The sequence below is a fragment of the Sodiomyces alkalinus genome (genome assembly GCF_003711515.1).
Source record: "Sodiomyces alkalinus F11 unplaced genomic scaffold SODALscaffold_3, whole genome shotgun sequence".
NCBI lineage: Eukaryota > Fungi > Ascomycota > Sordariomycetes > Glomerellales > Plectosphaerellaceae > Sodiomyces > Sodiomyces alkalinus.
This window is the reverse complement of record NW_021167081.1, coordinates 4118694-4137060: the sequence shown is the minus strand read 5'-3', so window position 1 is coordinate 4137060 and position 18367 is coordinate 4118694. Positions and strand designations below refer to the sequence as shown.

At 41.5% G+C, this 18367-nt stretch overlaps 1 protein-coding gene across 1 annotated transcript; it reads left to right on the top strand.

The window, feature by feature from the left end:
* The first annotated feature begins 10430 nt into the window (after window positions 1–10430).
* Window positions 10431–13144, top strand: SODALDRAFT_293920 (Golgi membrane protein). The gene is made up of 3 exons (XM_028608730.1): window positions 10431–10737; window positions 10797–10964; window positions 11034–13144. The coding sequence occupies exons 1-3, from the start codon at window positions 10620–10622 to the stop codon at window positions 12917–12919; spliced, it is 2172 nt and encodes a 723-aa protein (XP_028467937.1). The 5' UTR covers window positions 10431–10619; the 3' UTR covers window positions 12920–13144.
* Window positions 13145–18367: the final 5223 nt, after the last annotated feature.

Genomic DNA, 18367 nt, shown 5'->3' with positions numbered 1-18367 from the left:
GGAGCTACTACTAACCAGGCTTCTATTAAGGCCTAGGCCCTAGTAGACTGGTTAGATAGCCTCGGAGCTACCTATTTAGTGGATTCTGAAGAAGTAAACCTAAACTGGGGGACCTTTTTTAGGTCTAATCTTCGTTAAGAGTCGGTTATAGACCTAGCCTTTTATACGCCCGGCTTCGATTATCTCCGCTTCGATAAGTAGGAGTATATCGAGAATACTACCTCCTTACACCGCGCTATCCTCCTTTCGGCTACTATTTTAGGCTCTAAAGGTCCGATAAATAGGTCTCTCCCGCCGGCTTATAATTATAAGCTAGCGGATTAGGACCTATTTACTAGTACTCCAAAAAGCCTAGAACCTAGCCTTAATCGGGACCTCTAATAGGCTATTAACGCCTCGGACTAGGACTCTGTAGGTCGCTGCCTCTTAGATACTATTACTCTAGCGCTTTAGACTATAGTACCTAAGTTAAGGGTAGTAGAGTATTCGAAACCGTGGTGGACTAAAGAGCTAAAGGCCCTGCGAAAATTAGCTAATAGGGCTTTTAGGGTACTTAGAAAGACGTCTAAAAAGGGGGCCTCGGTTTCCTAGCTAGCGCCTTTAGAAACCTCCTAGAAAGAAGCTTAGAACACCTACCATAGGGCAGTAAAAACAGCAAAAATCGACCACTAGGAGGCCTTCCTAGCCTACGCCGAAGGCCCCGAAATTTTCAAGGCCTATAACTATATAAAGAGCGGCCTTAACGCGAAAATACCACCAATTCGAACGCCTACAAAACAGAAAGCCTATGACTTCGAAGATAAATACAACGCCCTACTTTAGACCCGTTTTCCTATACTATCCGCCACCAACGCCCCTAAAGCCCCTATATTTATAGGCCGTTCGGGGGACTTAGGCCCCTTTTACCCTTCTAACGGTCCCTAGAGCCTGACTAGATCACGCAGTAAGGGCCTTAGAAGACCGTGGGAGTGGCCTAGCCTTTAGACTACCGAACTATAACGCGCTATCTTCAGTACTAGTAAGGGGAAAGCCCTACGGCCTGATAGGATTAGTCTAAAGCCGATCTAGCAGGCCTATAAAATTATCCCCGGGTCCTTTTTATAATCCTATACAGCACTATTTATAGTAGGGTACTATCTTACCTGCTAGAAAGAAGCCCTAGGAGTCGTTTTACCGAAGCCGGGAAAGAAGGACTATTTAAATCCTAAGTCTTATAGGATTATAGCCCTTCTAAACTGCCTAGGTAAAGTCCTCGAAAGGGTTATAGCTGCTAGGCTTAGCTTTATAGCTAATACCCGCGATGACCTTCTACACCCTAGTTAAATAGGGGAAAGAAAATAGCGCTCTGCTATCGATATAGCCCTTCTCCTCCTCCACTATATCGAAAAATAGCGTAAATCACGCTAAAGTCCTGTGATTTCCACGCTATTCTTAGATATCAAAGGAGCCTTCGATCACGTCGCCAGTCCCTTGCTACTTAGGACCCTTTAGGAACTCTAACTACCCTCAAACCTAGTTAAATAGGTAGCCTCTTTTACAGAAAACAGGCGAATCTAACTAGCCTTCGAGGGGCAGGTCTAGTAGCCTACCCCCTTAAATATAGGGGTTGTATAAGGCTCTCCGGTTTCCCCTATCCTTTTCCTAATTTATATTAGAAAGGTTATAGCGGGACCGGATTTTTAGGGTGTTTAGTTATCCTATATCGACGATGTTTAGCTATCTATAGTATCTCCGTCGACTAGGAAAAACTGTAAAATCCTAGAAAAGGCCGTAGCCTCCCTTTTTAACGCAGTAAAAGTTAACTAAGTCCTCTTCGACCTTAAAGAAAAAGAGCTTATTCACTTCTATCGAAGACGCTCTAAAGAAGACACTCCGGTCACTATAGGGGGGCACCTAGTTAAACCCACGCTAGGTGCTATTAGGTGGCTAGGGGTCTAGTTAGACCCTAAGCTATCCTTTAAACCCTATATCGAAGAACGACTAAATTCGGCTTTAAAGGCCCTAATCAGGCTATATAGGTTAGCTAGCTTATAGAGGGGCCTTTCCTTTAAGGTTTTACCGCAGCTATATATAGCCTGTATAGCCTCCCTAGCCTATTTTGGCTCGTAGCTCTAATAGGACCCTGAATTACCGAAAAAACACGTTATAGATCGTCTAGAACGACTATAGTACGGGGCCCTAGTCAGGGCCTTAGGTGCGTTTATAGGGGCCCCTCTACGGCCTTTAGAACTTAAAGCAGTAGTCGCCCTAGCGGCGGTTCGGTTAACTAGGTCTAATAGGCTTTATGCTTTTAGAACCTTAAAATTCCTACCGAACTACCCTATTAGACGCTAGCTCCTACTAAGCGAAAACCACGAAGGCCTTAACCAGCTATAGAACCTTCTACCTAGTATATAGCTATTTAGGCTAGGCCTAGAAATAGCGGCTTTAATAGGTCAGTCTTAGGATATTAAGGGCCCTTCGGCTAGGTGGGAGGTCCCCTAGGCTTCGGAAGCCTTAGCGGATCTAAGGCCCTTTTTCCCTAAAGACCGGCCTATTATAGCCACTAACCCTGGCCCTGGCCCCGATACCCTCGACTAGAAAATAGCCTACCTCGAAGCCCTCGCTGAAATATAATAAGGCCTAGGGGAATAGGCTGCTATTGTCTATACCGTCGGCTCCCTAGGTCACCCTACTAGGCCTCCTAAAGGACCCTTGCAGGCTATAGCCGCTATAATATAGTAGACTAATACCCGAAGGCCCTATAAAGCTATAGGCTTTAACCTAAGGACCGCTACCGAAGTCGCGGACGCTAATTTATACGCTATTCTCCAGGCCCTTAACGCTGCTCTAGAGTAGAGGACGAGGCCCCTAGAGTGCTATATTTTTAGTGATTCTTAGACGGCTATTTAAAAGCTTCAGTGCACCTTATAGTGGGCTATAGAAGCTAAAGACCTTATTTCACGCCTTAAAGTACTAGGTATATCGGTTTCTGTGTGGTGGTGCCCCTCGTACGTGGGGATAGAAGGGAATAAACTAGCGGATAACGTAGCTAAAGGGGCGTTAAACCCCGAAAAGGCTACTAAATCCGTTAGCTTAGTTACCCTTAGCCACCTAAAACGCCGGGTAAATAAAGCCCTTATTTAAGACTAAAAACCCCTGTAGAATCACGAATAGGAGGAGGAGAAAAGAGGTAAATCGGTTCGATTAGGCCGCCTATATCGGCAACTAGTCCGCGATAACCTCTATTTCTCCCGAAAACATTACTAATATAAGGCCCTAGGTGGGTAAAATCGGCTTTTATGTAGTTAAAAACCGGCTTTAGATACCTACAACCCCACTAAAAAAGGGCCTAAAACTACGCTAACGACTGCTATTCCTGTTCCGGCTCCCCTATACAGGATATAATACACGTTATTCTTTCCTGCCCTTTTTATAAAGAAGAACGAAAAGCCCTGCGGGAAGGTCTGCGGGAAGCCCTAGCAGGCCTACCGCTATCTCTGCCGCTATTATTTAGTACTAAAAAAGGAATACAGGCCTTATCGGCCTACCTTTTAGCTACTAAAATAGCCTCGGCAGAGTAGTATAGGGCGTAAACCACAGTTCCTGCGGTCTAGTTATTTTGCTTTGGTTTTTTACCTATTAGGTTTTATTAGGTAGAGTATTACGGAGGATTTCCTTTATATAGTACGCTCTATATTAGATGCCACAGCCACCTTATCGGGGTATAATAAACTATATTATATTAGACGTGTGGAGTACCTTAGTCCTATATATCCACCCTTATTTCCCCTGCTTTTTCCGTATAGTTAGATATACTCGTGAAGTATTATAAACTTTACTTAGATCAATATATATATAATTCCGCGTGCCTTATTTATATTCTAATAGTTATAAGCCCGGCGTTCTAATAAACGAAGCTATTCCGATCGATCCTATAGCTTCTAGGCTATTAAATCAGCCTTAAGTCTATAGCGGGTAGTTTAGCATTATTAGTAACGTCCGCCTGCTTTAGTTTTATTTAATGATTTTATCGCTTCTATCGCGCTACGGTTTAAAGCGTTTAGTATAGTTAATTAACCTTTTCGTTTATTCTATTCCACTGCTTTTTATTAGTATAACGATGGCTTCCACGGTAGTAGTGCCTATTATAGGCCTTATAACGCTTACCGCTCCGAAAAACTAAAGGCCGGCCTTAGATTAAAGCCGTGATAACTATCGTGCACTCTGACGATCTCGCCGACCTCGTTAATCCCGATCTTAAAGAGGCTAAACGGCCTAAGCGCCGTATTCGAACCGATCCACTATACCCTCCTGCTATAGCCGAAGAATATAACGCTATTAATGAGGATATACTGATTAAGATTTAATAGGTGAAAGAGAATTAGTATAAGGCTAAAAAGAGGGGGATTTAAGTACTCCACGACTATATCGCAAAGACGGTTAGCCCTGCTTTAAAGGATTAGTACGCCGGTAAAAAGGAAGTTAAGGATATCCTATATACCCTTAAGACGCACCTTAAGCTAATAAACGCCGCTTAGAAGTCACTAATTAAGCGATATTAGAAGGAATATATATAAACTATTAGACGAATACCCTATAAGTGCTAGCTAGAGGACTTTATTAAGCTATACCTGGATACTAAGACGTATAAGGTTAATACCTATAAAACTAAGGACGATTAGATTAACGGCCTTTTTAGCGCTATTAGGAGCGTTATACCTAAATAGTCTAAGGGTAAATTTATATACCTTATAATGCTTAAGGAAAAGGACCTACCTTCGATATAGTCTATCATGGAATAATATACGACGTGGCTTCGTCGCCGCTACCCGTACCGACTCGATAAGAAGCCTACCGTATTATCCTTTTATACGGTAACCTTCCTAGGTAAGCATAAAGAAGGTAAGGATTAGCGGGTATAATCGGGACAATAGGGTAACTAACCGTCTAATAAATAGAAGCAGGAGTAGTTATACGACTACCGTATTAAGAAGAGGAGTAAATATAACTATAAGCCTTTATAGAAGTACCTAAACGTTAATAAGGTATATAGAAAGAAGGGATATATATCTTTAAAAGAGGTCTTAGAACGATACGACCGTATTATTAAGACCTAGGACAACGAATATTAAAAGAGGTTCCGGGAGAATATCGAAAAGGACGCTAAAAGCCTAAAAACGGGTACGAAAAAGGACTCTTAGAACTTATAGCCGAAAGAATCGTTAATAGACATATCTAATTTTATCGATAATCAGGATAAGGATTCCGATAAGGAATCCTATGGAATATACTCTCTTCTATAACTAAACGGTAACGTTAGTAATAACCTTTTTAACTAGCTATTAATTGATTCCGGCACCTCTAGGTATATTACTAACTAGCGATACCTACTATGGGACTTCTAACCTACTATAGAAGAGTATTATTTTTAAACGGGTAGTAGAGAGACTAAGCTAGTTAAGGCTTATAGTAGGATATAATTAGAGGTAGACGACGAATATAGTAATCCCTTCGTTTTAGTACTAAATCACGTTAGTTTTATATAAGATTACCTAATAAGCTTAATTATAACTAGAAGATTAAAGAAATAAGGTATCGTTTTTAACACAGACCTCGAGGTCTTAAAGGTTAAAGGATCTGCCGAAGAGGGCTTATTAGCCCAACTACTTAATAATATTAACGAGTAATATGCTTTTATTCTAATAAACCGTTAATAATAGTAGCTAGTCGATAGTAGCTTCTTTAATAGCTTTATAGCACTGATTATAAGCGTAGCTAACACTTATTTATAGTATAAGAGGCTAGGGTATACCGGGGCTACTGCCCTGGAAAAGATAGGGAATACCCTCGCCGGTGGCGTTATTAAAGGAAAAGGCCCTTTCATAGTGGACTATAAGGCCTATACCCTTAGTAAGGTTAAGAGGCTAGTATTAACGAGGGTAACCACCTACCGGCCGATAAGGCCGTGGTAGAGGGTGGAGGTTGATTTCTTTAGCCTTAATAAGGCCTATAACGGTATAAAGATTACTGCCCTGTTTTTCGATCTCTACAAGTGCTAGATCGTTATTAGACTCCTACGTAACGCTATACCAGTACTCTAGATAATAGCGAACTTTAAGTTCCTCCTATGGCGATAATATAGTCTAAAGATTACTATAATCCGCCTGGATAGAGAAAGATCCCTTTAGGAAGGCCTTAACGAGTAGGCTAAAGAACGGGGTATCTTACTAGAAAGGTCTATACCGCACACGGCTACTTAAAGTCCTTGAGTAGAATACTACGGCGGCGTTATCTTTACTATCGCGAGAACCCTTATAACGGCCTTAGGCATTTAATAGGATATATAGCTAGAGATCCTTGTTATTATAGTATACCGATATAACCTAATTCCTTATCAGGACCTCGAGTAGAAGTCTCTAAAAGGATAAATAAAGGATTATATTATTAAATAAGGCCTAAAGAAGATCCTCACGAAGCTAATCGTTAGCTACTTAAAGAGGTATAGTTATAGAGCCTATCCTCTAACCGCTAACTACTAATAAGGTTATAACCTTGATACTATATTAGCCGAAAGAGTATATATCGGTTATTTAATCGGTTATAAAAGTACCAATATATACCGGATTTAGGTGCTAGACTTAGTGAGGATTCTACGCACGAGAGACATTATCTTTAATAAAGAACTCTTATATAAAGATCGCGATATAGAGCCGCCGGTTACTAAAGAAGTTTTCGAGTAATTAAATCTACCGGTGGATTATTAACTCCACGATTCTCTCGCTATTACTACTAACGTTACCGATCTTCTACTTTAACCACTACTAGAAAAGAATACTATAAGGGAGGCTATCGCGGCTACTACTACTGCTAGTGCTTTTAGGGGGGTGAATAGAGGTATAGGTTTAATAACCACTATAGAATCTATAGAAGAATAATAATAGTAGGAATAGCAGAAGGCACCTAATTAAGAGGCACGAAGAATAGGGTAAATAAGCCCTATAATGCCTTCTACGTCTTTAGCAGTACCTACTGTAACGTCTTTTATGATTATACCTATAATTATGCCTATAACGGCACCTATTTTCCCTTCTTTAATAACTATAAACGGCCCCCCTATACTACTAACTAGAACTACGGATCTACCGCCTATTTTCAAACGGCCTAACGATACCGAAGATTAATCTAACGATACGGCCGTAACCGGCAATACCGTCGCGATAGGATTATTATCCCCTAACTAATCGGTTCTTAACGAGGACCTAGCCACTACCACCGCCGTTAATCCGGTATCTACGGCTCCTACTAAGTCTTCTTCAACCTTTTCTTCTCTTACTATAGCTAATTAACCTGCTTCTATAAGTAGAAGAAGCTATACTCCTATTATCCCGACCGCCGCTACTAACCGGTCTGCCCGTAGTAGGCGTCTAACCGACCGTTATACCCCTCCTTCCTTTTATACCTTCTATAACTAGATTAAGATGCCGAAGAAACCGCTACTACGCCGCGATATACTTAAGGAACCTCTAAACTAGTCTTAAATACTAAAGAGTCCCTATAAATTAGAATGGATTAAGGCCGCCTCCTAGGAGGTCGGCACGTTTAGGTTAATAGGCACCTTTGAACGGTGAGAATAATCCTACTGGTTGGAGAACGGCTCGGGACTAACTAAATCCGTTCTAAGGCCACTAGACCTTAAATAGGTTTTTAAGTATAAGGTCGATCCTACTGGTTATGTTAATAAGTTTAAGGCGCGCCTTTACGTTCGAGGGGATTAATAACCTAATAGCCACCTTAACGCTTACGCCTCCACCCTCGTTAGAAGGACCTTTAGGTCGCTAATAGGTATTATAGCCTACTTCGATCTCGAGACTTAGTAACTTAATGCCGTTAACGTATTCACTAATACTCTGCTTAACGAAGAGATCTATATTAAAGACCCCCCGGGTTAGTAGTTACTCTAATTACCTATAGGCCTTAAAGCCGATAATTAACTCGAGGGCCTTTTAAAGTAACGCCCTCCTATATAACGTAAAGGGATTTAAAGGCTATATCGAGTATTATATAGCCTCCGCTATTCCCTAAAGCTATAGCACTAATACCTGTCTTCCGTACTAAGTAAATACGGTTTAAAGTAATTAACCGAAGACGACTATATCTTTAAGAACAAGGTCCTAATTACTTTCTTTTACGTTAACGATATTATCCTAATCTACCGTAAGGAATATTAATCTACTACTAATAATCTAGTATAGTAGATATAGAAGAGCTTCTAAGTTAGGGATCTAGGACTACTTAAGTGGTTCCTTGGAATCCGTATAGGACGCGATCGTTAATAATATAAGCTATAGTTATCGCTTAATAACTGTATCACCGATAAGATAAAGACATTATAGGTGGATTATAGAGGTTATAGAGTTAAAAGCCCTTTTCCTTATCCTAATATCTTAGAACCCTTTACCGACTAATAAGCCTCCAAAGAATTAATCTATCTATATCTTCGGAAGGTCGGTTCTATTAACTACGCCGCTTATTAGACCCGGCCTAATATCTTTAAAGCCGCTTCGAGGCTTACCGAATTTAGCATTAACCCCTTAAAATACTATCACGAAGCTACGAACAGGTGCCTAAAGTACCTCGGCTCGATAAAGACCCTATACCTCTACTTTAGACCACGTAAAGACTACTAAAAGCCTATACTCTTCTATACCTCCGATACAGCCTTCGCGGATAACAGTAAGACTAGGTATAGTTCCTAAGGGTATACTACCTTACTATTCGGGGGTCCTATAGACTAAAAGGTAAATAATTAATTAAGCGTCGTGACCTTTAGTACTAAAGCCGAGCTTATAGCGCTTTCTACTACTACTAAGCAGTATATCGCGACGAGGTGTTTAATAGAGGACCTTACCCTTACGTTTAAGGAGGAACCACTAACTATATACTACGATAATAAATAAACTAAGTAATTACTAGAGTCGCCGCGGCCTTAGGTTACCTTAAAATTAAAGTATCTTTATATCCACGCCCTTTAGATCTGATAAACTATTTAAAAAGGGACCGTCTTGATTAATTAGATCGCTACTAATAATATAGTCAGCGATAGCCTTATAAAGGTATTACCCCCGTAGAAACACAGGGCCTTTATATATCTACTTAGTATAAAGGTCCTGCCGAAATTAGATTAAAGTAATTAATAGGGATAAAGTCCTTCTATTACGTTTTTAATTAAAGGAAAACGGTTAATTAGACTGTTATCTTAAGTCTTCTTATGCCCCTATAGACTATTATTTAGGTACTACTTTTAATACTTTTTAACTGCTTTTTGGCTTTAACGCTTGAACACCGTTAATTAATATCTAGGCCTATTTTACCCTAGATTTACGGCTTTAAATTAAGCAGAATAGTCAGGATTAATCCTGTAGTTCTGGGGGGTGTGTTAGATACTATAGCCACCTTATCGGGGTGTGATAAACCATATTATATTAGACGTGTGGAGTACCTTAGTCCTATATATCCACCCTTATTTCCCTTGCTTTTTCCGTATAGTTAGATATCCCCGTGAAGTATTATAAACTTCACTTAGATAAAAACATACACAATTCCGCGTACCTTATTTATATTCTAATACTCTATTTTACTATACCTAGCTTCTAATAGCTTTTAGCCCTTAGGGCGATAGGTACCACGCCATGGCTTCAGGGCTATATACGCGTAATAAATAAATAATAAAAAAAAAAAAAAAAACTCGCTAAGCTTATTGCTATAGAAAAGGGCGTTCCTTCTGAAGGGAGTAATAGAGGTAGTAAGCTATATATCTATAGCTACTATCTTTTATTCGTATCGTATATAGGTGTATTCGTTCTATTTAAACTCTTAAAAATCTTAGCTATAAGTGGTTTTCCCCGTAGTTAGTAAAACTATCTAGTAGGTAGGTTACTATACTAAGGTTATTTTAGGGTAGTCGGTGTTTCCCGGAATAGCAGGGTAGGTGGGTTCTACGATAGGGTCTTTAGATCTTAAATATATGTAGACCGTATTTGTTTTTACTAATATCTAAAACTAGAGGTTCTAGGACTCCTAGTCAGTATAGCTAGTATAAATAGCCTTAGGAGTCTCGGATATATTACCGTTTAAGTTATTATAGTGTATAGGCTATAAATTTAGTCGGTTATATCTCGCCATAACGGCCTAGCTAGTAAGGCTCTTAATAGTAGGAAACAAGGATAAATAAAGCTAAGACTCTTAATTATCGAATATATCGTAACCGTAAAAGGATAAATACGAAAAGAATAGTCAAATCAAGAGGCTCTAAATTAGTTTTATCAAAGCCGTAAAACGTTATAAAAACCTGTAATTATAGGAGGCAAAATTCATACTCTATAATCCTACGGATATCCACCTTCCATGCCTAAACTCGTAGTCGGTCCTTAGGTTGTTCCACACCCCAGGGAGGTCTATGCGACAATGATGCCTTGCTCTGGATCGCCTAGCTGTTAGCCCACGCCCGACTTCGATATCAGCAGTCGAGTAGCATCACGACAACGGCATCCAGCCTGTCTCTGAGACTGAAAAGCTCGATGATGGGTTTACTTTCTGGCTAAATCGAATTCACACAAATCCCACCACTCCAAGCAACCATGTCCGATATTGAAGCGCTCTCCTCCGCCCAGGCGGTCTCGGAGGTCCGCTCTCCGGGCTTTGAAAATGCCTCCGAAGGCAGCAATAAGTTTCAGCATGCGATATCTGCGTGGAGAAGTATGAGCTGTCGTTCGGGGTTTCTCACCCTCTAAGCTTCTTTTACTGACTTGTCTTAGCTATCGACTATACCACCCTCACCTCGAACCTCGACAATACAGCCTCCGAGATCGTCTCTTACCAGCGAGACTCTACCGTTCAACGGAAGGACCTGGCTCAGAAGACAAAAGCATTCCGCAAGCTTGACGATGACTCCAAGTTGGCGGAAGTTAAGGGTCTCCTCAAAGGTATGCAGTATCATTTGAACTGTTCATGTCTCCTTCTAGTTGGTTATAGCTGACGGAGCACTCACGTAGCGTACCAGACATTTATCGATCTACTGACGAACCACTCCAAATCCGTCAACTCTGCTTTTCTCAAGGTCTATACATCGTTGTCAGAAGCGCCCGACCCGTATCCACTACTAGAAGCTTCCGTCGACTCTATGTTAGCTTCGGAAGATGCGATGCCGAAGTTGGCCATGGAAAACGAGAGGCTGCAACAATATGTCAACAAACTAACTACCCAGCTTGAAAATACAGAGAATCGACTGCAAATGGAAATTCTAGCCCGAAACGAGTTGCAAAACGCCTTGGAGAAGGAAGTTAAGGATGTCGAGACATCCTGGATCGCCGTCTTGGATGAAAAAGAAGACAACTGGGCAACACGAGAGAAGGCTCTCGAAGAGAGAGTAGAGAATCAAGAGCGACTTCTTAGCGAGGTCAAGGCTAGCTATGAAGTGAATCAGCGCCTTGGCATGTCCAACGATGACGATCAACAGAACCAGCACGGCCATATTGCTGTTGCCGAGGTTGAGATGCTTCACGCTGACTTGGAGCGTACTAGCGCGAGGCTTGCCGAGATGGAAGCTCGGAACGAGCAACTACGTCTTGATCTCGCCCAGGCGAAGTCCCACGTCTCCGCGCGGACTACCAGCTTGGAAGATGATCCAGCTTACGTACGTATGCGGTCCGAGAACTACTCGTTGATCCGAAAACTTGATGCCTCCCGGTTAGAGAAAGAGGGACTGAAACGCGGGCTTGATATGCGGCTGCGGATGCTGGAGAGAGAGGCCGCGCTGCTCAAGGAGGAGAGGGATGGACTTAAAGCGAAGGTGCAGAACTGGAGCGACTACAACGAGCTGAAGCAGGAATTGGATGTTCTTAAGAGTATCGAGTTCGCTGCAGACGATGACGGCGACTTACCAGCTGGAAAGGATGATGCCGAACAGGTCGCCAAGCCTGGGGCGGAATCGTTGGAGAAGCTTCTTCTGGCGCGCAACAAAAAGTTGGGCGATGAACTGACAGTTCTACGTGTTTCTCACCAAGACCTCCAGGTCAGGGTTGAAGAGCTTCAGGAACTTCTGTCGCAGACGAATGCTGACTTGGAACGAGCACAACTTCTTAATTCAAAACTGGAGAACGATTTGTCGAACGTTCAGTATGAGTTTGCCAATGCATTCCCGTCTGGCGCATCAGTGGCAATGAGCCGCCACGCGCCCTCGGGTGCGCTGGGAAAGAAAGGTGCCAGGATATCGCCCACGTCTTCGATTATTAGCGGCATTGATCCCCATGCCTTGGGTGGAGAGCCCGTGGCTAGCGGCCACGGAATTCTTCCCATGGTCACTGCTCAGCGTGACCGCTTTAAGAAGAAGAATGCACAACTGGAGAGGGAATTGTCCGACTGCCATCGCACGGTGTTTCAGCTGAGACAGGAAGTCGCTGCGCTTCAAAAGGATAACTTGAATCTTTATGAGAAGACAAGGTACATGTCGACGTACAACAGGAGCGGCCTATCAGCTTCGTCGTCGTCCGCGGCATTCGGGTTAAATCCAAATCCCTCAACCGTGCCGATCGGTGTCTCGACCAATTCAGGCATAGCGATGGAGAGGTACCAAAAGGCATATGAGTCGAACATCTCTCCATTCGTTCAGTTCCGTGGTCGCGAATCCGCGAGGGCATACAAACGATTGAGCTTGCCGGAACGAGTCGTGTATACCATGACGCGAATGGTGCTTGCGTCCCGTACGAGTCGGAACTTGTTCGCAGCATATTGCTTAGTTTTGCATATGTTGGTCTTCATATCCATGTACTGGCTGGCTTCCGTGGATGTCACGCATCATATCAGCAGTGTGGGCGCAGCAGCATCGGGAGCTGTAAGCAACGGTGGCGCCAGGACCATGGAAGATCAAGACACCAAATGAGTCCAATGTTTTTATAAGGGAGTGTATCAATAGGAGGCACGTTTGGATATCCAGCAGGTGAAATATGCAAATGTAGAGGCAGGTTCTTTTATATATTGTTAGAACACAAATACAGGTACGGAATTATATTGTCGTATGGGCACAGACTACCTATGCCTGGCAGACTATGCCTGACTAAGGACTTCGGACCTCGGGGACCTCGGGTATTAGGACATAATAAGGGTGGATACCGGAAAACACCGGATAGGATCCAAATAATATAGTACCGAAAGATAGAGTCTGCACTTCCGAAATCAAGGGGTAAAAGACTCTTAGCAATATAACTTAATCTAATATATATATACTAGATTTCTGCTATATTAGGTTTACTATATAAGTGTTATTTTAGGGTCCGATAGTTATAAGCCCGGTTTATAACGTCTAAACGATATATATTAATACGGGTATCCTTTTCTACTATAAAACTAATCATATTTAAAAGCAGTTAAATAACTACTATTAATCTAATCAGAGTATTTAAGCCATTAATCTACTTACCTACCGATTAATTAATTAATTAATTAACCAATAAATAAGCGAAGATATCTTTGAATATATCTAATACCGAATAGAAAGCTATTACTAGCCTTGTTAACTAGAGGGATTAGGTAGCGTAGGAGCGCGCTATACGTGGTAAATCTGGCTCCTACTAGGATAACTACTATAATATAAAGCTAAGTAATAAGGAGGCTAACGCCTATCTATTATTTAAGCCTATGCTACCTAATATTCCTAAATATAAGGGCCTTATCGTCGACCTCGAGGCTATAACGGAGGAGACCACGGCTATTTTATCTTTTACTATCACGGTAAAGGGCGATAACGCTACTAATACCTCGGGCTAAGACCCTATCACGGCCGCTACCGCTACCGCTACCGCTACTACTACTATTACTATAGCCGCCGGTATAAAGAAGAGGACGACCGCTTATAAGAAGGCTACGGCCGTAATAAAGGAACCACCGATTAAGATTATCCCTATATCTACTAACGACTATCAGATAAAGCGTAGTCAAAACAATCACAAAAATGGTGATAATTGATTAAGGAAATAGTGTATAATTGTAACTGTGTCGGACTATTAGGGAACCGCTACTACCGTATTTTATATAGTGTAGATTCTATAAGCGTCTACCCGAATTATACTCTTAGTAATCCGGCCCGTTATATAACCGACAAGACTATAGTCTATTCGACACACTACCTAATCGCCCTAAATGTTAGTTAGGCGATTAAAGCCATTTGTAGTATATAGATATAATACACTGTTAAATAGGTACTCGTACAGAGTGAAAAGGTAGGGTTAAGTAACGAACTAGGTGTAATCACGATAGGATTATAATAGGGTCAGAACGTGGGTATAGCTAAAGAGTTAGATTAATCGCTAGCCTCCCCCTTCGAAGGGGAGGCTCCTCCGCTCCTTAAGACTACGTTCCGCTACTCCTCGAGGACTACTTATTTACTTCCTTAAGGGCTGCCATATTTACTTTAAGGGACTATTCTGTTTACTATATAATAACTGCTGTATTTATGCCTCGGGGGGTCTTAGACTAAGCGCGCCTAGACCCCTATAGGTTTACACTAGGGACCTATTATAACCACTGCTATAAGCACCTAATATAGCGACCTTCCCCGGATACTCCTATCCTTAGGAGCGCCTAACCCGTGCCGGCCTCTCGGCTCCTCCGAAACCTAGCCTCCGAGTCCGTTCCTAAATCCTAAATCCCTTAATACCCCGAACAAGAGCCCTCCACGATAGGACCCTAATAGGTTCCCGCCTAGTGCCTACACGGAGCCGCTTTAGCCGTGGCTCTAATCTAGGTATACCCTCTCTCCCTTTATCTATCGACTAAGGCTATTAATAAGGGCTACTTCCTTTTATGCTTCCGAATCCGGCGCCGCATACGGCTAAGTCCAATTAATCCACCTATAGCCGCGCCCTTACCGGGACCCTAATAGGTTCTAGGATAGTTCCTTCCCGGGCCGTTAAGTCTGCCCCTTTATCCTCCTAGGCTATCCCTTTAATCTATCTATAAAGACTCTTAAAGCTAGTATTATATAGGACCCGACGTTACTCCTTCCGTGAATTCGTAGCTTCCTTCTTTATACTAAAAATAGGTGCCTATATAACTGCTTTTTAGGGATATCTCGTAACCTGCCGTTATTCCATTTTCCTATTCTTTTCTTCCTCTCCTATACTTAATTTTCTGATTATAGTATTCTTCGTAAGTTTTCCCCTAATCTAGGATACCGCGTACTAACGTCTTATAGTCTCCGATTAATTAACTACTATCTTATAAGTGTTTCTAGATATCTTTAGCCTATAATACTAGCTAACCACGCGTAGTTACTATACCTTCCTAGGGAGATAATAACGATAATAATAAGCGTACCGCTACTCCCGCGAGTATAACGCGATCCTCTAAAAGGATTAAGATTATAGTTATAGCGTCGACCTTATAGTCCGCTAGGTAATCTACCCCGTAACTAGCTACGCCGTAGCCGGCAACGCTAGAGCCTCCTGCTTTTACTACGGCTACGTCGTCGTCGACTACTATACTATCGGTTACTCCCCGCTAGAAGGTAGTGGATATTAGTATAGGCAGAGATCTAAGGGCCCCCTATATACGTTATATGGGTAAATTAGTAATAATTAACTTTAAGGAAAAGACGTATACTATCGAGGCTAAGATATACCGATACGCCGATAATAGCTAGCGTACGAATAAGTGCTATTACTACTCTAAGTATAATAGCCTTAAATACCGCGTAGTAACTTATATATCTTTATTATTATCCCTATAGCCCTTCCCTTTATAGAATACTCCGTGGGCCCTATTAATCTAATACGTGTAATAGCTCCCTATTACCGGTAAGAATACTACCAAGTAGCTATAAAAGGATTTAGTTATCGCTATCGAGAAACGTAGTCTAAATAAGAGTTATCGTATAAGTATTACTAACTATATCCCTTATTAACCCTATATAGTACCCTTACTAATCCGTTATAGTACTAGGCTATAGTAGTTTAATACTAGGTTATCCTTAGAGAGGCTTTAGGTTAAGCGACGCTAAAGGTTAACCGGTCGTCTACCGAGGAAACTATAGCTACTCGGCGTTAAGCTAAGGAAGTTACCGACGCCCGCTAGAAAACGGCGGAAGATATCTATAAGAGGCTTAATAGTATAGAGTCGCTCCTTACGTAATTTATCGGGTTATAGTAGTAGTGCCTTACCGTTAAGTAGTAGCGGCTTAATATCGAGTAGTAACGCTTAGCGTTATACTAGCGCGACCTTATAGCCTAGGAATATACGGCCGCTGCTTTCGAGTAGATAGCTACCCTTAACCTGGCCTAGGCTTAGGCCTAGGAAGACCTACTTATACTCTTAGGGTCTGCCTTAGCCCCCGTAGGGGTTAGCTTTATAGATAACGATGTATTTAGTAATAGTGGTGGCCCCGTGTAACCTTAAGGCTTCGTGCCGTAAAGTCCCTAGGGTCCCCCGGATCCTTACGACGTGCCCGACGATAACAATATAAGGCCGACCTTATTAGTAAAGAAGGGTAGGAGGAAAAAGGCTCTAACGCCCTTAACTCCTTTATTAGGGAAGAAGACGAAGAAGTAGAAGGCGAAGACGCCTTTATCTCTTCGGCCTTCGATACTATCCGCGGGTGGTAGGTAAAAGGGGGACATAGCGGCTACTACCACGGGGCAGAGCCAGGTATATATAGAGGATAATAGTAACGAGGTGGCTAGGCGGGAGCCTACCCCTCCAGACGATAAGTTAGTAGGGTTTAAGGATGCCCTAAAGGGGCCGTGATAGTATATATAGAGGAACGGTTATTTTTTTTCAGGTTTTTTACTAGCCTTCCGGTTAGGTTTTTCCTTTTTCTTTTTAGCTAGCTTTAGGGTATTCCTATCGTAACCCTAATAGTCCTAACTATACTTCCCTTATAATATAATCGTGTCTCTACCGTAACGGTTAATTAAGGGGAGAAGTAAAGGAAAATAGATTTTAAGGGCGATAAGCTGTTATGCCTAAGGAATAAGAACGGGGTCGGGAGTAGAACGCCTAAAAAGGAAGAACAAAGGTTAAGAGCAGAACGCTAAATTAGACTTCTATAGACTGGATAGAATAGCGGAGTAAGAATAATAAGAATAATAAGATTAATTAACGTCGTATTAGCCGTTAATCCTCTAATAAGGATAACCCCTGTAAGCTCTCCGAATAGAAACTAGAGGAATACCGGGCGGCGGCTCGGTAAAAGGAGGTAGCGGCGAGCTTTGCCTTATAATAATAATAACAATAATAATAATAATAATAATAATAATAATAATAATAATAATAATAATAATAATAATAATAATAATAATAATAATAATAATAATAATAATAATAACGTGGTCGTGATAGCCGTGGCTATGGCCGTGGCCGTTGAGGCAGAGAAGGTAGAGGAGCTATCGCTGCCATAATCGACTGTAATGAAGCTTATCCGTTAATTATAATGGTAATAGTAGTAGTTAGAGTATACGAGTAATAGATAGATTGGGAGATATATTCCGTGAGGTAACCTTAATTAGTGGGATTTGACTATAGAATAGAACGACGGGTCTTAGTCTGAGCCCTGAAGATTATACCTACTACTGCCTTTAATTTACTAGATGGGTTGAATTGGTTCCTACGAAAAACCTTAAAAACGACGTTATGGTTATTTATAATCCTTATGACTTTATATACGTATTTATAGTGTATATAGAATATAGGATTTCAAATAAGGCAATTTATGTGTCTATAACAGAACTATAGTCTGAATACCCGGTTACTATAGTCGGAATAACGGCTCTCTTATTATAGATATATAAGTCAGCAAGCACTAGAGGTATATAATATACCTCTACTATAGAGCTCTGCGAGCTCACACTTAGCTAGTTTACTATCTGCACTTCTTTATATTCTGACTATTTATATTAAATATACCGCCGTATTCGGTATATTAATCAATAGTAGTAACTTAGTTACCCTTTAATAAATTTATAATCGACACGCCTATTAACCACGGGCGCGTAATAGGAGTAAAATCGTTTTTTTTATTCATTACACGCATGCAGCCCTAAAGCTATGGGGCGGCGCCTTTTGCCCTAAGGGCTAAAGGCTATCAGAAGCTAGGTATAGTAAAGTAGTGTAGTAGTAGTAATAAATAAAGGAAATCCTCCGTAATAATCTGCCTAATAGACCTAATGGGTAATAAACCAAAGCAAGATAACTAGACCGCAGAATCCGAGGTTTGCGCCCTATACCACTCCGCCGAAGCTATTTTAGTAGCTAAAAGATAGGCTTATAAGGCCTGTATTCCTCTTTTAGTACCGATTAATAGCGGTAGAGATAGCGGTAGGCCTGCTAGGGCTTCCCG